Consider the following 27,856-nt stretch of genomic DNA (forward strand, 5'->3'; position numbering starts at 1 on the left):
CCTTTTAGTTATATCTTTTGGCAAACTTGGCTTTATTTTTCTGTGTGTGACTAATGGTATTACTGATGGTCATTATATCCGGTGTCAAGAGTCACAGCATGTAACTCATGTGCTCTATTAGCGTTGGAGTTATGCCAGGGCCCACCAGAGTTGACTCTTGACTGTTTGGGTGGGTGGCTAACACCACTTGCTGTGAATGGAGACAAAATAGAAGTAGTTACTCCCTGGCAACCCTTACAGCTTCTTACAGCTGAATTCAAATACAGAACAAGTTAGATTCAAAGTTAATCTGGAAAGGCAGAATTACACTTCTTGGATAGAATCATTTGTAACTGATTACATTTACAAAGTTATTTAAATGATCTTGTCCATGACAAATTTCAAATGGTAGGCTAATTTGGTACCCCAGATCGATGACATCTATAAATTCTCTAATGACACGCAATTTGCATTGAAGTCTCAGGAGATATCTATAAAGACTAGTCAAATATCAGCAATTAGCAAAAGCGATATATCAGGTAAATAGAAATTCTGTTCTCGTGTAGTTATTTCTTAAGGCTAAATACTGAAGTCTTTGTAAACCTCTAATGTCGATCGATCACAGAATTATATAAGCATAAGCATTTAAGGGTGGGAACATTTCTACCCTCTGGGAAACGTTAACACGGTCAAGGCACAAGCCAGCCTCATTCATTTAAACTTGGTTTCAAATGTACTTTAAGTCTTAGCAATACAAAAGAAAATAGGATTTCACAGTATTTGAAAAATAGCAGTTCTAGGAAAGCTTATATAATTAAGAACATTTTGTGATATGTTTATACAACTTGACTGCATATTAATATGTCCTGATATTTTTATTACATAACAGCAGTACAAATTCAGTCTTTATGGTCAATGACACACTCACCTCCCCAGTGCTCATCACACACTGTGAACAAGGTGGTTTTATTGGCTAGTCCTGGGAACACACTGCTGCACTCCATAACAATAGCCTGAGGAATCATTATGATGCAGGACACAATCCAGATAATTATAATGCTGTTCCTTGCTCGCTTGGCTGTGCTTTTAAACATCAAAGGGTGACAAATTGCATACCATCGATCCAAAGCAATGCAGCTAAGTGTTAGTACGGACACAGAGACTGAAACTGTCTGAAGAAAAGGAAATATTCTGTAAATGTAAATGTAAATGTAATTTTTTCAGAGCTTTAAAAATTATTTATTGTAAATTTTTTTCCAGAGTTTTAAAAATTATTTCTATTTTCAAGACATTTAGCTCTTTATCTGCAATTATTAAATAGAAATTATTCCCAGGAAAAGACTCCTTTTTAAATCACTTCTTACAGAATTACAACAGATATCCTCATCTGCTATAGTCCCACTAGAATCAACAGGACAATTCACAGATTAGGGTGCTACCCAAACTGAGTAGGTGTAGCAGGGTCAGATTCTGAAAGAGCAAATTTATGCGTCTTAGAATTTGCAAAACTTTATCTGAAAAATTACTTTTAAAACATTAGACAACTAATTAGATCTTTCTTCTTTGTAGAACAATTTGGTTTGTTTGTTTGTTTGTTTTCTATACCAGTACCAGTTTGTTTGGATGCTGGTACCATCATTTTGCCTTTTCAGTTTTCACAGGAACAATGGAAATTCAGGGTCTCATTAAAAAAACCCCAACCAATCAGCTTAAGGCAGATGAAGTCATTTTACCTTCTCTTCAGCACAGGAAATAACCTATCACTTTGGTTTTATTCTTTCACTCTGTACACTAGGTGATCATTTCACTTTCTCTTCGGATTTTCTTCCACTAGAATGGAGGCTTTGAAACAAGTTTTGTGATTTGATTCTATCAAGTAGATGACACAATGTGGCTCTTCAGCCATACAGGGATCTGCTCAAAATATAAATTGTGCTGGAGGCACAGAGCTGATCACCTGCATACATTCAGAGTTCTGCTTAGTTCTTTTGATTAATAATGACCGAAAGGCCAAGCACTTGTCATTCTAGTATGCCCAGTCAGTTCATCTAACCAGCTATTCTTAGAAAAGGTATTTGTCAATAATTTTGAGGCAAATGATCTCATAACTAATTAAGTCCACTGGTAAATGAGTGGTGGCAATTATTGCTTAAGGCAGACAATCTGATCAGCTTCCAGTGAATCTGGATACTTTGACTATTTTTAAAGAACGCAAAGTAAGTCACTAAACACATATGAAAGTCCAGACTCTCTTCAGAAGTTTGGAATCTCTGTCCTGGACACTTGTGTAGCTGTTTAGGTCCACACACACAGAGTATACATGACTGTAATTCTATTTACAGACTTTTTTATTTCTTTATATCCCTTCTGAATTATTAAAAAAGATCACAAAAAGTGAAGAGCATCAGACAAATGTTCCAGAAAGTCTAGTGCCCAAGTCTAACAATCAGATGGACCAACAACAATATTTATTAAGCATAAACATACTCACAAGTGGAACAGTCCTTTAATACTCAGCACGTACCCGGAGATATCTACTTCAGCAGCAGGGACAGACTTCCATCAGATTATCACTATTAGGAAGATGCTATTGTTCTTTCTCTTTTTCGTAACATGGGTGATGCGTACAACAAACACAGTAAAATAATACCTGTAAGTAGGGAATCACTTTGCAGAGGGGCTGCCCAAAGAACCACGTTTCTGTGATGTCGACTACTAAAGTTGCTGGAAGACAAGTAATTGTGACCAGAATGTCAGCCAGAGAAAGATTCACTATGAAATAGTTGGTAACTGTCCGCATGTGATGATTCTTCCACACTGCAATGCAAACTGAATTTGGAAAGACAAGTTAGTGAGATGGAAATGACTTAGGGAATGCTTCAACAGGAAAACACTTGGCTTTGCAGAATTACAGAGATGTTTGTGTCCTTTGTTTAACACAGAATATTTGAATATGTAGTTTGGTGTAAGAACCATGTGTTTTCTTTTAGAGTGGAAACAAGAGGGTACATGTAGAGAATCTTAGTACACAAAGAATAGTTTTCCACAGACCACAGCATGGGAAATAATCTGATATATAGAGTAGATTATTTTCCTGCTAGTTTATCTTCACTAACTATTCACACAACTTTCTTCACGTCTGTTTTAATCCATTGCCTCTAGTCTATGGCAATACACATCAACATTTGTAAAAGTTTATCTTTTTCTTATGATAGTGTGGTGCTTAATTCAAATTGCTACCACACAGAATCTTGTAAACTGTACCAAGACCACAATCATTTTATAAAATATTTTGCTGGGTGTAATGTATCTATTGCATCTGCAGAGAATCTGTAACAATTGTGTGGGTAACTGTGATTTGAGGTAAGTAAATAAAGATAATTTTTGCAGTATTAAGTGCTACCCATTTTAATTGTGGTACATTTTTGATGATGATTACTGTGATCAAAAGTAGCATGTAGTAGACACGTTACAAGACGTGCCTTTAAAGCTTGTTTTATGTCTTTTCTTTTCCCTCTTTTTCAATTTGAAGGCTTTTAGAAATGAGGCAAATCAGTCCTTTAACATGGTTGCACTAAATTCATAAGCGAATACATTAAAAATGCCAAAATTGAGTCTGAGAAAGTAGCCTAAAAATAAGTTTTTTAATAACTTTGGAAGTAAAACCCTGAGAGATTGTAGCAATCAATAGCTTTTGAATGTTTTAGATTCAGTCACCAAAAGCTCTTTAAAAACTGATGCACAAAATTTTCCAGAAACACCACAATACTTCTTGTAAGAAAACCGTACAACTCATTGTACATCAAAGGTTCTTCTCCTGTAAACAATAATGCATCCATCATGCAAATCCAGGTGAAGATTCAAAGTCTCCTTAATCTGTCAGGCTATAGCACTATGCTTAATTTAGATATATTAAACAGATCACAGAATGCTAAAGAGTCAAGTTAGAAGAGTCCTCAACAGGTTGTCCAAATCTAAAATGGAATCAGCTAGAGTTAAGCCATTCTCTTATTAAACTAGCTAAAACAGCTGGAAAAAAATACACAGACTTTAAGGCACATAAGCTCTTGAGATCAGATGCTTCTTTAGATCCTAAGAAGGATGGTGTGCCTGAAAGCTTGTGTCCATATTCCAGCTGCATCAGTTGATCTAATAAAATATATTACTTCATTCCACAAATCTTGTCTGGTTTAAGTCTTTAGACCAACACAACTACAGCAAGACTACCACTAAGCCATTGTTGGCAAGTTTACATTTTAAAATCTGTTACATTTGAAGATATCATGCCTCTCTTAAATGTGTTGCAGTGTTTAACTATCTTCCCCAGTAAAAAAAAAAAAAAAAATCTTCTAATGTCTAATCTACTTTTCTTTTGCTGCTATTTATATCATTTTTTTTTCCTGCACACAGGGAGGAATGAAGAGTTTTTCCCTGCAGCAATGCTTCATATATGTAAAGATTGTTGTTACATCTTTCCTCAGTTTTCTCTTCAGACTGTACAACTTCAGAACTCTTTATCTTTTACTCCCTGTCATTTTTAGAACCTCTGCAACCATCCTTGTTTCTGTTCTCTGGACACTCTTCAGACTGGATCACATCTTTGTGGTCAGAGTGCAGTGACCAAACTCGGCGGAATACTCATTCAAGACCTTACCAGAGCTTTAGCAGGAGCTAAGATTCGAGCACTTCTTCGTGAGGGCTATGTTTAGACATTTAGAGGTAATTTAGGACAAAGAGAGAGGGAGAGGCTAGGTGGCCTTCAGTTTCTCTAAGAGAAGGTGATTTTATCAACTACCTTTTTAGGATATAGGCTTCCAGGTTTCATCTAAAATCCCTGTTGTGCCACAATAGATATTCTTCATATTTTTTAACATGTTGCAGACATGGTTCCAGATTCTATAGCTTGTATAAATTTAATCTTTACTAAATATCTATCATGCTCTTGTAAATGCAAGTGAAAACCCCTCTGCAAAGCTCTTCACTGTTCTTGTACTGGTTTTCGAGAAAATCTCCCACAGTATCCATTTCTTCTATTGTTTTCTTCCTGAATACAGCATTTCAGGTTCCCTTAGCTGTGGCCTCAGATATCTGAAAGGCAAGGCTTATAAATCAAAAGCTTAAAGGAAACATCATATTAATCGTATTTTCTTCTCATTTGGGTGATTTAAGTTACCTACTAAAGTAATTATTTCTATAGCGTTGCATGATAATTACAACATAACTATCCAGAGCTTTATCATTGTCACTTGGTGCATGGGTTTACTGCAGCTGTAACTTACAGTCTGAGGCAGCAGAGGCAGCACGTAACAGGGAAGATAATACATTGCTGCCCCTCTGGAATGTTGTTCGCAGTTGGAAATGCAATGCTAGGGAAAAAAACGGCAAACACCATTTCACTTTCAATAATGTTAACACTTTGGGCTTTTACTTATGGCTTGTTCTTTGTCTTGAGTGCAATTGATATTGAAAGTATGCTCCTGTCTTGTACTTAGGCAAAAGTTAATATTAAGTGGCAATGTTTTTCTGTACTTTTTATTTCTTTTATCAATTGGCAAAAGTTAAATAAAATGTTATTTTAAAAGTTCAGAGTTTGGCTACTTTGTTCTCATGCTATGGTTTCAACAGTCCTACATTCTACCTGATTCAGACAAGTGCGTTGTTTTCAGCAAAGGATGTCAGTGCCTAAAGGTGCCAGGCTTAAGCAGATATGTATGCTCTTTGGCAAGGCCTATTCTCATTCCTGTGCTGACCTGTTTGGGGAAAGCACCTGAACATAAACGTTATTTCTGGTAAAACAAATCCATTAAGTTAACAAATGTGAGGTCAATCTCATTGGCAGCAAACTATCAGAAAACAATTCATAGCATTTTGCATATTGTGTTCAAAGCTTTCTATCAGTATAAGCAAATGAAACCTCATGATACCCCAGAGAGCTAAGAAAATATTATCATTTTCATCTTTGATGCAAGGAAAGTGAAGTGCAGAACAGAATTTGCTAAAGGCCATACAGTAAATCAGACACAGAATAAGAAACTTGGACTCCTAATTCCCAGCTCTCTACTAAGCCTTCCAGATCACACTGGCTTAACACGGATGGAATTTAGATGAACTCCAGTACCTGCTGTTCCTCAGAGAAATATAAAAAACTATGCCCCTTGCTACTCAGGGAGTAGCAGTATGCAGGAAAGCCAATGCACAGAAAGTAGCTCTGAATTCCTTTGAATTCTACTCTGTGGGGGCAAGAGGCACCTGAAAGGTGGAAAAAATAATAATTTACAAGCATGGAAATACAAGATAATTTGTTACTGTAGATTTCTCTGTTTATGCTTGTGTGTTTCCCCTTTTGACCTCATCCATTCTTTGCAGCATAGACCACTTTCCATTCTTTGTATGGCACATAGCACAACAGCATCTTAATTAGCATGTTTACATACTACCATAATAATTAAATATCCCAGAAACTTATTCCACGAATGTATACAAGAAATGAGTTTGTGTAAAAAAGCCTCTGAAGAGAAAGTACTTTAAAAACAAGTCAGCTTTTTCTCCCACTCGTTGCCCTCTGCTGGTTGCAGTATTGTTTTCAACCTGCACAAGCATTGGTAATGTTTTCTTTCAGTGCAAGGCTAAACTGAACTGTGAGGATTCGTTACAAGTTATTTGAATAGGACAGAACGGTATAAATGACAGAAAGTAAGTTCAATATGTTCCTTCCAGACTCGATGTCTTTCTGAGTCTACTACAGTACAAGGTTATTCAGTAGTCTTGGACAACAGCTTCACTGATATACCAGCGATCTAGCAGGTCACTGAGAAAGATGCTCGAGCCTGTGTTCAAAACCTATTATTTTATAGGTGTGCAAATAGTTTGACTATGCCGCTGAATATATTATAACTAGTTAAGTATCAGAACAAAAGAATTTTGTATACTCTCCACTCTCACTTTAAATATGCATTTTCATCTCAGGTGGTTCTATAGAGAAGTGGAGGCACTGAGGTCCTGCATAAACCCTAAAGAAACATGCTTGAGAAAGGAAGCTTCGAGGAGCAGAAATGCCATCTGCCTACCCAGAGTGAAACAGCAGAGAGATGTGGCTTTCACTCAGCTTGGAGAAGAGAAGCAAAGATGAGAAAGGTAGCAAGGATTCTCAACTGGGAGTGTATTTTACCAAAAAGTACTCCAAAATCATAAAACAGGAGATGAGGCCAGCACCAGCCTTCCTAAAAAACTTGGGAGACACCACAGAGTTAACAGGATGCCTGTTTAGTTAGGGCACAATGTAGTGGCCCAAACTGAGCTCTTCAGACCTCTGCTGAAAATCTATGAAATAGTAAAAATAGCTCTGAATAAAACCTCGATTTAACATTATATGCAAATCTTTTATGCAACCTTTGATGTTCCCAGCCATAAATAGCAGTGAGGATGAAAGTGGGGAAAATGGTATTAACACAGCCACTGAAGAAGAGAGGATCATAATTAAAAAAAAAAAAAAAAAGTGGGACAGAAATGTGAAAGAAAGGGAACTGAGGAACATGCTCCTACTGTGCATGATTTTCCTGACTGCTAGAACTCTACTGGAACCTAATTACCTGCCCAGTGTATTTTATTATTTTCTGTATTTTAGTTTTTATTTTATAAAAACTCTCAAAGTTACAGTTAATAACTTTGCTGCAAATGAAAACATGCCGGTCAGCTTTCACAAAGAGCAGCTATTTTTCTAATGGTTATTAAATAATCCGACTCTCATAACTCCATCGTCTCACCGCTGACGCTTTCATTTTCTTCCGCCAGAACAGTTTTAAGCAAAACGATTGCTATTCCTACCTCTGCCACACAGTGTCAGTGAAGGCTCGCAAACTAGCTCGAGTTGCCAGGCTGACTGTGTTTGGAAAAACTTGCGGAGGCTTTCCCCAAGCGAGGACAGTTCTGCGATAACGAAGCTTGTTTCAGAACCCATCCTCCAAACATTCACGATCTCCCGCCCCCCAAAAAGTCTCACAGGCAAGTCCCAGGAAGGACTAAACATAACAAATTCAAATTAAAGTTAAAAATTTAAGACAGATGCTATTAGAAGTCCATCGAGAAAGCTTCATATACCTCATTGTATTCCTGAAGAAAAAAACCTCTCAAAATATGATGGTACGGTGAGATTTTTCATGTACAGATTTAATCCCTGTTGGTTTAGTGTCCTGGGGCATTTTAATTAGAGGCATCTATTCAATTAGCATAGCTCATTGTATCTCAAGCTGAATATGAAAACAATACAAAGGCTCCAGCTGGTATAAAATGCAGCTGCTTGCCTCCTGGAAGATTCCCGTTGTCTTGAGCATATTAAACATTGTTATGCAGTCCTTCTGCTGGTGGACTGCTGGTTCAGCTGTCAATTTGTTTTTTACATGTCAACCCTAAATCATTTCCCTAACGCTCCACAAGTTTTGTCAACCTCTTATTCAATGGGTCATCTTCCAGGGTAACTTCTTGGCCAAAATAGAAACATAATTTCCATAACCACCAATACCTGACATTTCCTTATATAAATGAATGACACTACCTCTTGTCTCATTTTTGGTGAATAATAAATCCCAGATGGATGTAAACAAAGAGTTATCATTTTTCATACTAAACTTCAATGATTTTATTTTGCTTTGGTAATTCAGGATCACAATTGTTTGACTAAAATATCACAATACGGCCATCCAGCAGTCATTTGGAAGTGATGCTGTGATTATAAGCACTGGTCATCAGCATCTCCAAATGCATGAGGCAGAAAGCTTCTGAAGAGCTTTAGTCCTTCACAATATTTCACAATCAAACAGTGATAAAAAAGTATGTTAAGTAGATTTGAGCTACACATTATTTATTCTCTACCTCCTACTCCCACAAAAAAATTGTTTCCACCTGGCAATGAATTGGTTCTTCATATGGCATTCTCCCCCTTGGTCTTTTTTGGTGATGCCAATACCTACTGCGAATCCAGGTCTGGGTGGCAGGGTGTCAAGCAACACAATCATGTTGAAAGGAAGGCTGAGTAGTTAGGCTACCAAATGGGATTCTGGAGAGCTAGAGCCCCTGTGGAAGCACTGAATCAATGCATACTGTTGGAAGGAAAAACACTGTCATCGAAACTACTTTCATTATGAGTGATTCCTGATTGAGGATTCTTCTGCTTTAAGTTAAGAGTCTAAAAATTAGGTGCCTAAGACTAAGCTTATTTTATTTGTTTTAGGCAGGCTTTCCATGAGTCTTTCAATAACTTTATTGATGATCTTGATTAAGGGGTGAGAAGCACTTTAACTAAATTGCAGAGGATATTTAATTAGGGGTTTTTGAAACCAGCAGTGAGAACAAAAGACCTAAACCAAAGCGATCTCTTCTGTGAATAGGAAGATGATATCTACTTCCTACACTGTCCATCTCTTACCCACTATTAAGCTCTAAACTCACACATTACTTCATTTTTTACGTAACTAATCTTATCTGAAAAAAGGAGTCCAATGTAAGACCAGGTTTATGTTGAAAAAGTAATAGAAAGAATGACACAAAGAAAAGACACTTTTTATACAGTATTTGTTATAAAGGAAATATTGAAAAAATCCTACAGCTGGTATACCCAGTAGATAAGAACTGTCCTTGAATATGTGATGCGACAGCTGAAAAGATGGACAATACTCTGGGCTGCACACACAAAGGAATTACATAGCCTGCCAGTGAGGTGATAGCTCCTCATCAACAAGACACACTAGATGTGTCAAAAAATTTGAACAAAATCATGGAAGCATGACAAAAGGAGTAGGTGGTTAGGTCATGCTCCCTATGTATCTCACATAAACAAGTATATATGTGTAGGTTCCATCACTTTTTTCTAGTAAAACTCTAGGAAAAATACTGCAACTGTAAGAAATATAGCTGCATAACATCGAACATATGAAATCTTGAAGTATTTTGTTGAATATCAGCTTCACTGAAATGTACGAATGCGGAACTGTCTCCCAGAAAAGACAGTGAGAGTCTACATAAATAAAACAGATATACAGCAACTAGTTTGCTTGCAGCAATGTATTTTCTGAGATGTTTTCTAGCTACCAAGTGCTCTATTGTACTCAGACTTTTACAAGGACTTATGAGTTGGGGGTTGTGGGTTACTCATGTTCTCCAACTCACTAGTATGTTTTTTGTACTGCCTCATTATTATGGCGCTAGAGAAGAATACAAGAACTAAATTCTGCTTGCTGGAAGCTTATCTCTACAGATTACAATTGGGAGTAATAGCACAACCATCTAATTGGCACAGGATTCATTTTCTGAGTCAGTCACATCACATAATCTTAGAAAATTAACAATCTTATGGAAATGGGAGTTATTACCAGAAGATGAGCTATGCTATAAAAACAGACTGCCAAAAATGCCAGGTTTGGTCAGCTCTGGAGGAAGTGAAAGGTACCATCACACAGTTTCCTGAACTAACTGTACTGATTAACACAGACAGATTGGTTTTAAATTGTCCCACCACACACACACATACACACACAAATCATTACAAGTATTAATTGGCAACCCGGTCATCTCTGCAGAGCTGGCTATACTGAATGACCAGTAATTTCATAATCACATTTGATATACTTATTTTTCTATCCATAGTAACAATAAAAAGCCTACAAAATCCTTACACACACTTCATGTTAGAGATGGAAGGACCATAAATATAGCTGTCATACTGCACACAACACTACAATAAAAAGATTTCACACTTCACTGTCATTCAATTTAAACCTGCATGCCTCATTAAAATCAAGGTATGCTCCACGGCTGAAACGCTGTGCAACTTTGAAACCATATGCTTCAAAATGCATCTGTCAGCCAGTGTAAAATGGAGCTGCACTAGGAAAAACCCTTCCATGTCCATGTCTGTTTCTAACGTAGATGTAAGAATGCCTTTTCTTTAGACTACACAAAGAAAATACAATTCACTACCCTAGTGAAATGCTACAGCAAATATCTTGCATAGTATGCAACTTCTGAATCTGTATCATGAATCCACATTGCCAATATAACATTCCCCGAACTGGGCTAAAATCCTTGCAGTCTTACGGTGCTGAGAACCAGAAGACAGAGCACAGTTCTGTCAGGGCTGAGTGCACCCCCAGGCTCTGCAACCTCTGCCCCCTGCCCAGGGGCTAGCTGCCTCTGCTGGAGGCCAGCTCTGGTACAGGGCAGCATGTAAGCTGGGATCAGGCTGCCGGGAACAGAGCTTTTGGAGAAAGATGTGACACCCCTCTTTTGGGGGTCACCTCTTTGCCTGGGAGCTGCATTTAAGCTCAGGCTCTCACACTTAGCTCAGGCAAAGACCACATTTCAAGTATGCATGTGCCTTGCTGATTTTGATTGTAATCCTCACCCACTGACTTGACTTTCTGGCTTAACCTCAGACCTGCTCCATCACTATGGATTTGTCTGGCGATTGCTGGGAGGTGACTGAACCCTGGTATCTGACATCACCAGACGTACATGCTCTCAGGCACTGTGGGACTGTGTTGGTGAGTACACTGCCCTGTCAATCCTGCTGCTGCCCTCCGCTCCTGGCTCTCCTTCCCCTGGGGAACAGTTCATTCTAGTTCTTCTCTGACAAATTCCACTTGTGAGACAAACAATAAGTAAATCAGCTTCTAAAGGCCAAAAAACAAAAAGGTTTCACTTGACATGCAACACAGAAAACAAACAATGCTTTAAAAACAAAGAAGCATTCCAAAACCTTCAATTTTTTGGAAAGATGGTGAGTTAAAGCAGGAAGTGACAACAGCTTTCATTTTATTTGGCAATGACCCAAAAACACTTCTGTCTGGAGTACTTCACTGACCTAAGGGAAAGACGTGTTAGTCTCTGTTCAGCTCCTGGCAGACAGGGCTTTACTATTTTTAGTGGTCTTGGAGTTGTGCAGTTGCTGAACAGCTCTGCTGAGTTACTTTCCTTCTTCCATAGATAGATGATTCTTTCCAAACATCACTCACAACATGAAATTAATACTAGGCAGCATATCCTGCCACCATCAAGGTTGCACCTGTTTCGGGTCTAAATAGCAGAGCTGGTCTTCAGAACTATCACTCCAACAGCTTTGAGAATGTATAAAATTGAATGGGAAAAGTTCTTCAAAAGTTTCACACGTTTATCAGGAGTACATCTTGAAAGTAAAATGAAACAAAAACAAAACCAGCAACAGTAAATTTTGCTATTTGCTTCCTAGGTAATCTGTCAAATACACGCTGGTGTGCTTTCCCTTGCCACCCACCCCCACCCCATAACGTTCTGGCATTGCAGGGGAATTCAGACTAACTGGTGATAGTTCTTCTGTAGGAGCTGCTGAATAGCCAGCCTTTAAGCCAAAGTTTATGATATATCAGATAAGAGGTATTTTATCAGCAGTGCTATACACAGAAGAAAGGAAGAAAACTGGATGGCAGAGTCATCTTAAATTTTTAGTTTCCAAAAGGTACATGTAGCCTCAGGAGTAAGAACAATAACAGTATCAAAAGTAGTTACGAATTAAACAGAATATAAGACTCCACATGGAAAGGAATATATTTTTGTTTCTCTTTCAATACCTTTTAATGGGTTTTGACCCCTGAGACCAAGCACTTTTCCACTTGTTCAGATTCCAGTCCTCCTCCTTTATCACTGAATGAGTTCACAGCAGAACTATTGTCCTTCGGAATAATGTTAGAATACAAGTAGCCAAACTGCCTATTATTTCACTCTGACTGAAAAAACCACTATCCAAGGACTTTCTTTTTTATCCAACTCTAAGGGCAGCCTCCAGGCAGATGCAACTGTCCTTTCTTTTAGAAGAACTCAAATGAAAGTCAACAGAATTTGTATTAACATTCAAGACATCAAGAATCTCTTGCAGCTCACCTTCCTTCAGTCTTGGGCATTGCCCTTTTTCAGAGTTGGGTTCAACAGGGCTGCACTATTCACACTAGGCAGAATTGCCTTTCGACATAAAGAATGGTAAAGGAAAGCAGAGCTGTCCCCCCTCTGACTCTCTGGTCAGAAAGCATACAGAGTGGAACTAGTTACACATCTGGATAGAAGAATCTAGAAAGAAAAGGGCATAATTTCAAATCAGCTTCATCTTTTAATGCTTTTCTACTTTTTGTGTATCTCACAAGGATGTGCATGACTCTTGCCAGCAATCTCCATATTATGCAAACACCAATGTACTTCAGTTGATACTCGAACTCTTATATAAATTGAGCTCATACATTCTATATCTTAGGTAGATGAAATGTATAAATATTGTATCATTTCCTATGTGGTATCTTTTTAAAAATGATAAAGCCACTCTAGTTATTATTTATCCAACAGATAAACGTGACTCTTCTGCTGATATTATAGAAGTAAAGCCCTTTCAGTACCAGATTCCCCAAGTAATCTGGACAAAATTAAATGTAATAATTTAAAACGTGATTAAATGAAATATGCCTCATCTATGGCAATCAAATAGGACTCATGAAGATCATGGCACAATTTAAGAGAATACATGACTCATCCAATTTTACCAACACATGCATGTATGCCTAGACTGCAGTATTCACCAGATACATTTAAAATGATAACAGCAGCATTTGAGACAGTTCCCTATTGACAGGCATTGACTAGGACTCTGGTGTTAGAACTATACACAAACCTTTTCTTCCCCAGCCCTAATAAAATCAAACTACAATAAGTAAAAATCAAATGAATGCTGTTGAGCTCTATGAGTCAGACTATGAACTCTTTGAGGAAAGAACCACAGTTGTGTTCTGTACAGATCTCAGCACAACCAGCAGTTACTGTAAAACAGATAACAAATAATAGAGCTATCCAGAGAAGAGTAATTCTCTGTCAATTAAATTTGGTTTCATTCTGAGGTGGAAAGAAAAACAAGTATCACCAAATTGTGTGAGTAAAGAAAGTTTCTGAAATCTCTCACCGATGTCCTGCACGGTCTGTTAGCCTTGGAAGCCAGCAGTACTGAGGACTTTCAAGCTGAGTGCTGGCAGGTTGTGTGTGCTCAGGCTCTCAGCTCCTGCCAGCTCCGGGGAGGGCTGCCAAGAGGCCCAGCAGCCCAGCTGGTGGGACACCAGAAAGCTGCTTGTTCTGCCTTCAGTCTTTGACCAAACCAAGTGATCTCTGCTGTACATTTTGATTTTGATGAATGCATGTTCCCTGAGGGAAACCATTTCATTAAAAAAATTCTGACCCATGCAAATGAATAACTTAAACAAGGACCATTGCCATTCTTCACCTGTATAAATGGAGTTAAATGTATGGAGTTGTAGATTACTTATTAATCCCTTGTGGTCTTATTCCAGTTATTAACCGCTGCAGCTGGTTAGTGCGGAATGGTGATGTCAGTAACCAGAGACCTCCGTACATCCTAAAAATGTCTTTCTTCTTTAATTATCTAGTTTTCTATTTTTGAGCAATATTTTTAATGCAATGTTTTCAGATAGAGAAGAAACAGGTATTTACAGTCAACATATGTTCTCCATTAAGAAGTCCTATGTTTTGCACTAGCTGTGCAAAGAAATTTCAAGAGTTTCATCGCTGTGCAGTGGTGAAGAAATCTTCTGGTCTTGTTTGCAAAACAGAAAGTCCTTACCCTCAACACCTATTCTGCTTCTAGTGATAAATCGTGACTGAGTGAAGAAGAAAATAGGACAAAGCATACTGATGTTACGATCCGGATTTCAGATTCTCTGAATGTTCATGTAAATATGTCCTAAACACCACTTAAAACCTGTTTCTTCTCAGTGGCTTGCACTGAAATCTCTGGTGAGCAGCCAACATGGGCACACATGAGAATCATTGACATGGAGCACTTGAATGCAATAATGAAACTTGCATTCAAATGCAGAGACTTGCCAACATTTTAGCTGGTTTGTGCAGCAGCTCGGACAGTGTGTGTCAACTCTCCTAATTAAATTGAAAGCTAAATAGCAATGCAGACCTTGTTATATGCTACTATAAGTAGAATTCCTGCAGTGCAGCTCACTCAAGAGCCCAGTAGATGTCAATCAAAGTTCAAGCTTCTGAATCTACCCTTGGTTGTTAATCAACTGTCAGAATGCTTCAGTCTAGTTTATTACTAGTATCTGAGGGATGTGCTGTGCCTTCCACTTGCACAGATGTTATTGCTGGGACACAATGAGTCTCTTAATCCCATGCGAATGCACGAATCAAAATAAGAGGCAGAAATACAATTTTTCAGTACCACATAGGGAAGGGAAGGGTCTTTCTGGGTTACTTAAATGCTATTTGAATAGGACATGGACAAAATAGGATCAAAGCATTGACTTCACATGCCACACGAGTCCAGCAGCACTGGCCAAACATAAGCAGAGGAACACACTGCATCATTAAGGATGATACCATAAAGCACTATGGTATCTAAAACTCTCTTTAGAATCACTTCTGCTCTGCTTTGAGAAGGTCCATGACTAAATCCCAGATTAACCTTGAATATGGATTTTTCAAGCAGGATAAATTAGCTTCTTGGAGACTTCAACCTGTGCACTGTTCTATATCAGACTTTCACTGGTAGTCAAATACAGTTTCACAAAAATGTCTTTGGAAAGAGCATTAGACCATTTCTCTCCTCAAAATCACATGAGTCTGCAATCAGTGCAGTATGAGCTTTCTTGCATAAAGATGAAACAGTGTTCAGCTAACAAGCACCTGCACCTGCAGATCCCACAACTTGCCCGTAAACAGAAGCAGCAGTTTGAGTGGGTGAGGTCAGTGTAATGCACAAAGGCAGTTTAAAGAGCAAACGGCTTGAGCAGAAGCAGTCCAGTAAAAGGAAAGGTAGGTGGACAGCCAAATGCCAGCTTCCATCCCAAGCAAAAAGACAACGTACCCAAATGTCAGGGAGGAGCTGCTCTACATCAGCACTGATATCGTGTCTGTTTGCAAGCGCACAGAGAGGAAAGCTTTTCTCCTCGTGGCTTCAGGGGAAAAAAGTGTAAACAGGGTGAGAGCTCCTATAGCTGAAGATTTGACCTTGAATCTTTAAAGGTGAGAGGACAGCCTATTTACAGAACGGGTGGAAGCATATAGGTGAACACAGCCAGTTCTCCTAAAACCATCTTTGCTCAAGCTCAGAACGAAGGACACTTCTCTTCCTAGCTTAAAGTACAGCCTCTTTGCGAGGGCTATTATCTTTACACTGCCTGTCAAGCTGGCTGCCGAGCAATGGACCGAGCAAACATGCTCAGGCTTCTGAATAGCTCTAACATAACCTCTTTGGCTGAAAACTCACTGGTTTCGCCAACGTGCACGTTGGATGTTTACGGGCAGTTAGCACACCATTCCAGAAAAAAAAAAATAAAAATTAGCATCATCAGTCCGTTGAAAGAAAAAAAAGCCTTGCAAAATTTTGCCTTTGGCTGCAGTCTTATTTGCATTTTGCCTCGGGAAGCCTAGAGCGGTTAAAGATGACAGCCCTGACACGCATACATCCGTCCGAAAAACATGAATGAAAGACCCGTATGGCAGGGCTGGGCGCGCTAGTGCGCCACTCCGTTCATGAAAATGTCACCGATGTAAATAAAAAACGCCGATGGCCGTGACTCCGGCGAAGTGGGTTCTCACGGCGCAACCGGCTCCCCGGCGCTCCCACCGCATTCATGCTCATTCACAAACGCACAACCGATGAAGACCAGCGTCTTCACCGCTCACCCGGCTCTCAGCAAACTAAAAGGGCACAGCGGCGGCAGCGAGCAGCGGTCGGCGAGGACGTGGCCGCCCCAGCCGTGTGCATGTGAACACGCGTGTCTGCCCCCCGCCCACCCCCCGCAGCCAGCGGCCCGGCGGGGGCGGCGCGCTCCCCTGCGCCGGCACAAGCGCCTTTTCCGACCGCCCGGCGACAACCGCCGGCGCGGGGCGGGCCCGCCCTCACTCACGCTGCGCTGGCGGCAGCAGCCAGCTCGGGGGAGCGGGAGCGGAGGAGCCGCTCCGCTCCGGAGGGGGAGAGACGGGCAGCGGCGGGCGGGCTCCCGACGGCCAGACCCCGCTCGCCGCTCCCCCGCACCGCCCCCGCCTGTTCCCGTAAACGCTCCCGCTTCCCCCCGCCGCCGCCGCCCCAGCCCACCCGTGCCCTCCCTCCCCTGCCCTCGGCTCTCCGCCACACTCCCCCTCCCCGCCCGAGGGTCCCCCGCCGGAGGCGGCCGCCGAGCAGCCCCCCCGCCGCCGCCTCCTTCACGGATGAATGGGAGCGGGGAGGGGCCGGGCTCCGAGGCGCCGCCTCGCCGCGCTTCCCTCAATGAGAGCCCGGGAGGGCACCGCCCCGCCCCCGCCCCCCGCCCGCCCCCCCCATCCCCGATCCGCGCGGCTCGCGGGCGCGGCCGTTTGCGCCGCCGAGGCGGGAGCTGCGCGCCGCGCGCCTACCGCCCGCCGGCTGCTGAGGGGAGCAACCGCCGGTTCCCCTCACGGGGCGGGCGCCGTCCCGTGTCCGTTGCCCCGCGCCTCGTACGGCGCCCCGTACCCCCCTTCTCTCTCCTTTAGAAAACACCGCGCGTTTGTTATTCCCAGCGCGGCGCCGGGCTCCGCCGAGCGGGCCGGGGCCGTGAGAGGGAGCAGCAGCCTCCCGGGCGGGCTGAGAGGCGGAGCCGCCGGCCGGGGCGGGCAGGGCGGGGGGGGGTTTCAGCACCGCGGCCCGGCGGACAGGGACGGGAGCCGGCCGGCAGCCCCTGGCTCTCCCCCAGCGGGTCCCTCCGGTGAGCTCCGCCGGCCCCTTTCCGCCTGCCCAGCCCCAGCAGCGAGCGGCTGCCGCCGCAGCCCCTCGCAAGCGCAGGGGGAAACGGTTTTCACGGCGTCCCGCAGCAAAGGCCCCTTCCGCGCAGCCTTAACTTTCCCCCGCGGCTGGGGAAACCCGCGTTTCCAGCGGGGGAAGCGAAACCCTCCCCCGGTTTCCAGCCACTATCCGTGCAAACCCCACCTCGGCAAGGGGGAACGGGAAGTTTGGGGGAGCGCGACTCACCCAGGACGTTCCCGACGAGCGCCACGATGAAGACGACGATGTAGCCGGCGATCAGCGCCCATTCGTACTCCTTGGGATGCAAATACTCCTTCCAGAGGTATCGCAGGAACTCCTCATCGTCGTAGTCGGAGGAAGGGGTTAAAAGAGCCTCCCGCGTTTCGTTTAGCTCCGACCCGGTCGTCCAATTCCTGCACGGAGAGGAACCATCCTCGGGTTGAATCCCGGACATCCCTGGTGGTTGGTCCGGGGGCTGGGAAAAAAAAAACCAGACCCTCTCAGAGCATCTGAGCTTTCTCCCGCCCGTCCATCGAGGCTTGTGGTTGCCAGTGCGAAAAGCGGGGTGTGGGGAGAAAAATGACGCGGGAACTTACGGGAGCCAATGCGGGAACAGGCTGGGGATCCGCGTCGGTCCCCAACCCGCCCTGGCCAGCCTTTTCCCCTGCCCGGCCGGGGAAAAGGCTGGCCAGGGTGGATTGCATGCCTCGGGTGCCGGACTGCACCCGCCCCCGCTGGAAAAGTCACGTCCGTTTCGGACGACGCCGATTTTCGTTCCCCAAACCATGCGCATGCACCCCCCCACACCCCCGCATCTCTGCACCCCCCCCACCCCACCCCCCATCCCCATCCCCGCATCTCTCCCCCCGACCCTGCTCACGGCTCGTCCACCCCTCTTCCGGCTCCGGTTCCCCTCGGTTTCCCACCCTCTCTCGCACAGGCACTTCTCTTTAGACCTTTCTACATTACATACCATATATATTAAAGATATTTGTAGATTAAAGGCAGTGGAAGGCTGCTGTGGAAGGAAGCGCAGGGGGAAAGGAGCCATTAAAAATGAGTGGCTAATGAGGCTGTCTCCTTTCTGTGCCCCTTTGAAAGCTGGGTGAGTATGGGGCTAAAACAGAGGAATTAACCCCGATGGGAAAATCCTTAAGAGCAGTGATCAGACAAGCGCGGGGCTTCATCAGATTTGAAGATCACTGAGAGCTCACTGTGGGCTTGAGTCGAGCACGCAGACTCTCTGTGCTGAGGTTGTTTCAAACATGCAGCTTGGGATCTCAAGACAGCAACTGCCCCTTAGCTGTTCTGAATTGAGCTGAGCTGACAGAAAGCAATTCAAGAGAGCCCAGAAGTGCTAGTTAAAGAGTGTGATAGGATTCCCGGCTTCTGGTCATTGCTTCTTGAATTATTTTCATACTTTGCCCAGTGTACAGCTCCTGAAAGAGAAAGGATATGTCTGGACTTGTCCCTCCCCGACTGAAAAAAACCCCTCTTATTCAGGTAATGTGTTCACTTTGTAGCTGAATGATTTAATGAGTCTGATATAAGCTCCGCTTCCATTGTGAAATGGCACGCCTTGCTCAGTTAAGCATGTCAGTGCAGGGTCTGCACCTCCATAGGAATGGAGGAACTACTATGGTGGGACTTGACTTCCAACACATAAGCAAAATAGAGGCAGATGTTCATTAACACTGTGGTGCTTAGTTCTAGACAGTACTTCAGGTTCCTGAATTGTTCTTTATTGGTGTGCAGCCTTCTCTGCTGCCTTCAAAGTCCAATACAGCATACCCACACCTGGTATACCTGCACCTATTTCTATAGACCTGCTCTCTTTACTTTAGTTCCCTGTAAAACAAAGAAAAAATCCCTTTTCTGCTCCACAGGGAAGCTGAGTGGACTTTTTAGGCTCCACATTAAAGAGTGAGATATACTCGGATATACAGGTAGGATCAGCATCTATCTTACATAAATTAGAAAGGTAGACTTTGCAAGCATTATAAATAAAGATTAGACACTCTGCAACTAATGAAAACATCTAAGGTTATATTAGTTGAGGTAAGAGTTTTGAGAAGTGATTTAAACTCTCCAGAGAATGTGGGAATGAAGGTCTAGGTGGTACACAAAAAGAGACATATTTAAGGAGCTTGTCATGGTCTTCGCTAGTGGTGAAAAGACTTAGAGCATGACCATTTGGTGATCAGTAACAGACAACACACTCATGCTCCAGCTTGTTTCATATGTTAAAATGTTGGTCCATAATTCCAATATTTGCTTCCAAGTTGCCATAAAGTCTGCAACAGGTAATGCCTTTTTTGACATAGAGTGCTTTTTTCTTCCTCTCTCACCAATAGTAAGGAATTGAATTAAAAAGGTATAAATATTAAGAAACAACATGGTTTTATGAAAAATGCATCTTAGGGCTAATTATTTTTTCAACAAGATTTCAAGTTTGATTGATAAAGACATAAATAATTGATTATGCAGATTGATAAACTGCATAAATTTGGTATTCCTAGAGTACTGTAAGACATTTGCTTTGATTGATACAGCACATTCTGATTAGGAAGACAGGATAGGAAAAAAAATCAATATGGCACACATTATAAAGATTAAAAATGGGCTAACTAACAGATCTCAGAATGAAATGGTAGACAAAGAATCGTCACTGAGCCTGTGCATTTCTACTGTCAGTTCTTGGTTCTGTTACACTCATTGTTCAATGACCTTGAAGAAGCTGGCAGGTGATCCAAAGATCAGGGGTAATCAGCTAAACACACACTCTCATCACGAATCTGTAGCCAGAAAGCTTCATGTGATCCTTGACGGTATAAGTAAGTATACCTGTGAAAACAGATTAAGGTATATAGAAGTATGAGGGAAACTTGACTAAGCAAAAATATTCATCATGTACAAAACTCTGCTACTGAGGAAATACTTTTCAAATTGAGTCTTTTTAGCTGTACATTTTAAAATCAAGATCAAATGCCTTTCTAAAAGACGAGCGCTAGCTGAAATGGGAATTAATTCAGAAAAGTCGCATGACCTGTAGTGTGTAAGAGGTCAGACTAGATAATTACGGTAGTCCCCTCTGGCTTTCTAATTTGTGAAAGTGCGTTAGCAAAATAAATTCACCTGATGAATTTTAGTGCTGATTTATCTTTTCTTTTAATTATACTATTTGCATCAGGATTAGTGCAACAGTTTAAATCTGTTCCTCTCATATGCGCGTGAACAGCAAATGCTCAAAAGTATGTAATTCTTATTTTGTTAGCTGTTTCTTTCAGTTCAAAACCTGTTTAACATGTGGTTTTACGAACTTCTACAAACAAAGAATATACTGGCTACCCAGCACTTAAAAGAAGCATAAATTCAAGGTTATATCTATTAACCTTCTTATCTCAGGAGAGTACTGTCTGGTACTTTATTTAGCTAAAAGGTTCGCATACATTGATATCTCTTCTAATCCATAACTTTCCATCACTAATCCAAAAATACTGAAATGAAATTACCAGCCCTAGAAGATATGCCTTGTGGCTTTCAGTGCCACTTATTATATGTTATTAGACCATGTGAATATAAATCAAACACAATTTTATGCTTTATTGCGTCTGATAGCTCACAGGAACTGACATTCATAGAGAACAAACCAACCCTACTTCAGCATCCAAGTTTATTGCTTTGTCAAACACCCCTCCATAATAATAATAATTCTATTGCAGACTTGCATTTTTATTAATCATCACACAAATAGGCAGCATTTTTTCATATCTTAGAGAATAGCCCTTTCATTTTAAAATCTATTAGATTCAGAGGATTAGTTCCATACTAGTCTAACAGCATATTAAATTAGGAGCTTTTTATCAAAGCAGAATGAATTTTAAAGGTTTTGCAAACTTGGGTTAAGAGGCAGCTGAGCCAGAGGGTTTCTGTTCAGCCTTTGCTGAACATTATAACAGGTGCTTTCATTCTTGGGAAGCAAACCACATAAGCATGGCTGCTGAAGGGAAACAGACTGCTGTACTGGCAGTAGAAAGGGATTGTGTGAATATGTCCTTCCTTCCCATCTTCCTTTCACTGGTCTCGTTTAACAGCTTTTCTCTGTCCCCTTTCCCTCTCTCTCAAGGAATGTGGCATGATAGTTCAATAGAAAACCACCAGCCTTACTGTTTATTTACTTGAGCAAACCTCGTCAGTCACGTTCCAGATTTTGTCTGTGAAGCCCCTCTGGTGTCTTTCCTCCTATAATGGTATTCCAAGGTGGAAGTGCTGCTTCCCCGGCAGCAGCACTAGGTAGTTCCTGAGAAGCAGATCGGCTATCGTGAACTAAATAGTGAAGAAGGGAAGACAGTAAATGAGCAAGTAAAGAGAAGCTAAGAGCAAGAGAGGAAGACTGACAGAAAAAGCCAGGTTTGGAAATCTATGCAGCTATAAAATTTGGTGGGGCAATAAGGATAGTAACTACCAGGCAGTAAGGTGTACAGAGCCACAAAAGAAAAATGAATACTGTATTTTTTGTGAAAAGAATTGAATTAATCAGCAAATCTTATAAATGAACGTAATGATGCTCCATCACACAATGCGTTTGCAGCACCACATTTCCTTTAGACCCCTTCTTGTCTTAGCGTTAATTCAGTAATGAATTGTAGGTTAAAGAGGCAAAACTAGTTTTAACATGAGAGATATTATTCAAACCTGCTGTTGAATTTTTGGAACCACTGGTGATATAAGAATCATCCAGCAATTAACCTTGTTTAGCCAACCTTGGGCTTTTTTCTCTTTGTGTGTAGAAAGCAGGATCCTGTTCAACAGGATCCTGTTTTAAACAATGCAAGAGCTTGCTAAGGTACCATTACCCAAATATAGCAAGAATATCAGCTATGCTCTATTGATTTTTTAGCTCACTAGCACCATTAAAATGAGGCAAAGCTAAGAGAACTTGCTCTGTTTCTAGCAGTGATCAGGTAAGAAAGATCAGCGGTTGGTTAGATCATGCCATCTTCATTATTAACATCCACCAATGCAGAACATATTTGAAGTGAAAAAGTCTGATTCTAGTCTCATTCACACTACTGTAAATTAGAACTTCATTCATGTCAGTAGAGTTATGCTGCTGTAATACAAATTAAAATAATACACTGCATAGTTGTGCAAATTCTGATGAACTGAAAGTAATATGAGAATCTGAGTCTTGGTGAAAATTCTGTTGTGCAACCTGCAACAGAATTGCCTAGCATCATTCCTGTATGTTACCGGTATAATTTCCAAGGTGGTACAATTCATATAAAGAAAAAAAAGTACACTACTCCTCCACGCTTTTCTTGGGCCATTTGCTTATTAACAGCCAAGTACTAAAAGGAATTCAGAAAGAAAATTGGTTTTGATACATGAAAATAAATGTGTTCCATCTGCAGTATTGACTCCTCCACCAAGTCTACAAATATTTAAAAGCAAACATATATTTAAAAGCAAATAAAAGCCCAAATATTTAAAAGCAAATGATCAGGGCACAGATCCAACCTCAACGGAACAAGTTACTACAAACCTTTCCCGAAGAGGTCTCCGACCGTATATGGAGGCTGGAAGATGGATGTCTGTTTACTCTTTTTTTATAAGACAAGGCATGCCCAATGATAATTTCAGTCAGCAAGTTTAAATAAGTAAAAAAGAAAAAGCTCTTCTTAACTTCATGTTTATGTGAATACTGGAACTTATTGTTGTAGAAGCCAAGGCAAATTTATTACAAGTCCATCAAAGCTGTTAAATGAAGCAGTTTGGATGTAATATTGCACTCAAGAGCTCTGAAGCCAGAGAAAATATAACTCCAAATGTAAGCTGTTTCTTAAAATTAATTTCCCTAGCATCTGCTCCTGGCCCATTTGGAAACAGCACAGGATCTGAGTGATCTGAGTGATCTGAGTGTGATCTGTGTGATCTCAGTGTGATCTGAGACAAGACGATGCTTTCATATTAAATATTTTGAGGAATAAGAAGGAAGAGGCACAAAGCTTTTTTTTTATAAAGAATTTGGTTATTTTAAAGGAAATAAAGGCCTTTCAAATGAATTTAGCACAAAACATAGTATTATTTATAGTAAAGATTTTCATGGTGATTAGAGCTCTGGATCTACCCTTTACAACGTGCAGCAAGGAACAATCTCTATTCTGCAGAATATACATTTTAAGTAGACAAGATAAGAGTGGGAAGCAAAACAGGGACAAAGATGGTTTTAAGTGATGTATCACTTTCCGTATATGAAAGCTAAATGGCACTGACCGGTATTACAGGCTATGACCTGTGTTTTTTGTATTCAGGTTCACTGACCTACTGACATAAGATCAGACCAAAAGTAGTATATTGTCCTATTGCTTTCTTCAGACTGTTTCTTACTTTGTTCTCTAATCCCTCAGAAAAGTAGGTCATATTGCATGAGGTCAAAGATCCCCCTAATCAGTGTTACATCTCTGACAGTGGCCAGGAATAGATGTGTAGAGGAGAACATAAGCATAAGGCAAGTTTGCAATGATACTTTCTATCATTACAACTTCCCATCTTTCAGCAATCTGTAAGTTAGCAGCTTCCTGAGGCAAACCATTATGTCTGGTTAATAAACAGGTCTTTATGTTCTTTTCCCCAACAATTTTGCTTAATTGTTTTCTGAACCCATCTGAACCTCTGGCTTCCACTGTAACTAGAAGCAATGATTTCCATGGTTTATTACAGTGTGCATCCTTCAGTACCTTTAAAGCTGTTGCTGGATAATTTTATTTGATTTGTTGTTCATATATTGTAAAAATTAGAATGTTTCCCTTTCCACTTTTTCCATACCACTTGTGATGCTCTTTTCCTCAGTCAAGTCGTTCTTGAAAGGATCTCCATTTCAGCAATCATTTTATTTTTGTTACTCAACATCATCAGAAAACTTTGTTACCTTTTATATTCATGCCCTTTCCTAAATCATCCATGAATATGGTGACTAACCCAAGTCCAGTGTAGGTCTCTGGATCTAGTACTAGATTTCTATTGGCAACTTTTTCCATTTTCATAAATAATAATTTATTTTTACTGTTTTTCTTATCCCCTTGAACCTGTTATTAACTGCAAGAGGACCTATAAGATGATAATTTAGCTTCATAAAGAGTACTTCAAAGACCCTGAAAGTAGAAAACATTTTGAAAACACAAGTATACTTCGTAAAATTTAAGGGAAATGTAATAGATATGTGATGTGTACCTTCCCACTTCAAAAATCATCATGATTCTTTTCTATTATGTGTATTCCAATGTCTACTACCTCTATTACGTCAAATTGCAAAGTATATAAAATGAACTTACAAGTCCAGTGTTTCAAAGCCCTCTGTAGGGCCTATAAAAATCTGGCTACATATTTGACACCTGTCCTAGTTTTGGCTGGGATAGAGTTAATTTTCTTCCTAGTAGTTGGTATAGTGCTGGGTTTTGGATTTAGGATGAGGATAACATTGATAACACACTGATGGTTTTAGTTGTTGCTAAGTAGTGTTTCTACTAAGTCAAGGATTTTTCAGCTTCTCATGCCCAGCCAGCAAGAAGGCTGGAGGGGCACAAGAAGCTGGGAGGGGACACAGCCAGGACAGCTGACCCAAACTGGCCAAAGGGATATTCCATACCATATGACATCATGCCCAGTATATAAACTGGGGGGAGCTGGCCAGGAGGGATGGATCGCTGTTTGGGAACTGACTGGGCATCGATCGGCGAGTGGTGAGCAATTGCATTGTGCATCACTTGTTTTGTATATTCTAATTCTGTTAGTACTATTATTGTCATTTTATTATTATTATCATTATCATTATTTTCCTTCCTTTCTGTCCTATTAAACTGTTTTTTATCTCAACCCACGAGTTTGGCGTTTTTTTTCGATTCTCTCCCCCATCCCACTGGGTGGGGGGAGTGAGCGAGTGGCTGCGTGGTGCTTAGTTGCCAACTGGGGTTAAACCACGACAACACCTTTCATGTCTCCTGTATTGTTTTCATCTGGAGGTTATATTTTTTAGTTATTAGGCTAACAATTTAGGATTTGAATTCCTTTAGTACATCTTGTTGTATTGGGTTTGCGTGGCAAGGTTTTGGTGATGGGGCGGGTACAGGGGTGGCTTCTGTGAGAAGCTGCTAGAAGCTTCCCCTATGTCCAATAGAGCCCATGCCAGCCGGCTCCAAGATGGACCCGCCGCTGGCCAAGGCCGAGCCCATCAGCGATGGTGGTAGGACCTCTGGGATGACATGTTTAAGAAGGGGGAAAAGTTGCTGTGCAGCAGCAATTGCAGCCAGAAGACAGGACTGAGATTATGTGAGAGCAACAACTCTGCAGACACCAAGGTCAGTGAAGAAGGAGGGGGAGGAGGTGCTCCAGGTGCCGGAGCAGAGATTCCCCTCCAGCCCGTGGGGAAGACCATGGTGAGGCAGGCTGTCCCCCTGCAGCCCATGGAGGTTAATGGTGGAGCAAATACCCACCTGCAGCCCGTGGAGGACCCCATACCAGAGCAGGTGGATGCCTGAGGGAGGCTGTGACCCTGTGGGAAGCCTGTGCTGGAGCAGGCTCCTGGCAGGACCTGTGGCCCCGTGGAGAGAGGAGCCCACGCTGGAGCAGGTTTGCTGGCAGGACTTGTGACCCTGCAGGGGACCCACGCTGGAGCAGTCTGTTCCTGAAGGACTGCACCCTTTGGAAGGGACCCACGCTGGAGCAGTTCATGAAGAACTGCAGCCCATGGGAAGGACTCACATTGGCGAAGTTCATGGAGGACTGTCTCCTGTGGGAGGGACCCCATGCTGGAGCAGGGGAAGAGTGTGAGGAGTCCTCCCCCTGAGGAGGAAGGAGCAGCAGAGACAACGTGTGATGAACTGACCCAAACCCCCATTCCCCATCCCCCTGCACCGCTGGGAGGGAGGAGGTAGAGAAAATTGGGAGTGAAGTTGAGCCCGGGAAGAGGGGAGGGATGGGGGGAAGGTGTTTTTAAGATTAGGTTTTTATTTCTCATTACCCTACTCTGATTTGATTGACAATAAATTAAATTAATTTCCCCCAGTTGAGTCTGTTTTGCGTGTGACTGTAATTGGTGAGTGATCTCTTCCTGTCCTTATCTCGACCCATGAGCCTTTCGTTTTATTTTCTCTCCCCTGTCCAGCTAAGGAGGGGGAGTGATAGAGCAGCTTTGGTGGGCACCAAAACCAGCCAGCGTCAACCCACCACAGCTGTGAGTATCACCTGGTCTTGGAAAACTTTTAGACTGTTTTCTCTAAATGGTGAATACTGGTATACTCATTCCTATATCATTTGTACTTAGGAACTACTTGATGTGAGATGAGCTAGGTATGGCCTGGTTTACGTCCCCAGTTTTAACTCTTTTCCTTCATTTCTCCAGAATATCATGATCATGTGCTGGCTGCTAAAGTGATCTCCAGCTTTTGCAAGCTCCTGAACTCTTCCAGGGAACAGTTTGAAAGACAGTTAGAGCCTGTGCCAGTGTCCCATATAACGTAGGCCTAACTTCTACATCCTGCTGAGTATTTTCCTTCCTTTCAAAAGCCTGCCTGCCAACATCTTAATTTAAAACAACGATTCCAGGTTATCTATCTTCTATTTCAGGTTTCAAGCCTTTGCATAGAAGTATTCATACATATGATCTTGTTTTGGTGGGGTTTTTTGGTGACCTGTTTAAATGAGGCCCTATTCATTCAGTCTTTTTTTGCTGTTACTTGCTTGAATTTTGTTTGGTTTGCCCTATATACTATACTTCATTTGAGTACAGCGTTCTGTAACTTCACTACCAGATGAATTATGTCAAATGGTGTACTTTTCAGCAGATTCGTTTTCAGAGCATTAGTTTAAAAACTTCCCCATAACTATTTTTATTTTAAGTTTCATCAATAGATGACATTTTCCCTGGATAGAGTACCTCCCTTGTGTCAGTTCCATTTTTCTTGAAGTTTCCCCCGTTCCTAATTAACTGACTCTGCTCTTCTTTATGCCACTTCTCAGACACATATTGACACTCTGCACTCTCTCTAGCCCTGTGTATGGTACTCAGAACATTTCTCAGTACATCTT

At 41.6% G+C, this 27,856-nt stretch overlaps 1 protein-coding gene across 1 annotated transcript in view; it reads right to left on the minus strand.

Moving 5' to 3' along the window:
* The window catches only part of HCRTR2 (hypocretin receptor 2), a 34,788-nt gene extending 16,564 nt beyond the window's left edge, over nucleotides 1-18,224 (minus strand). Inside the window, exons 1-3 of the mRNA XM_050894223.1 lie at nucleotides 17,996-18,224; nucleotides 2,630-2,808; nucleotides 908-1,151 (exon numbers count right to left, since the gene is read on the minus strand). Of these exons, the coding sequence (XP_050750180.1) occupies nucleotides 908-1,151; nucleotides 2,630-2,808; nucleotides 17,996-18,224 (652 nt within the window). The remainder of the gene's footprint in view (nucleotides 1-907; nucleotides 1,152-2,629; nucleotides 2,809-17,995) is intronic.
* Between the last annotated feature and the right edge of the window lie 9,632 nt (nucleotides 18,225-27,856).

Source organism: Gymnogyps californianus, chromosome 3, assembly GCF_018139145.2.
Source record: "Gymnogyps californianus isolate 813 chromosome 3, ASM1813914v2, whole genome shotgun sequence".
NCBI classification, from domain to species: domain Eukaryota; kingdom Metazoa; phylum Chordata; class Aves; order Accipitriformes; family Cathartidae; genus Gymnogyps; species Gymnogyps californianus.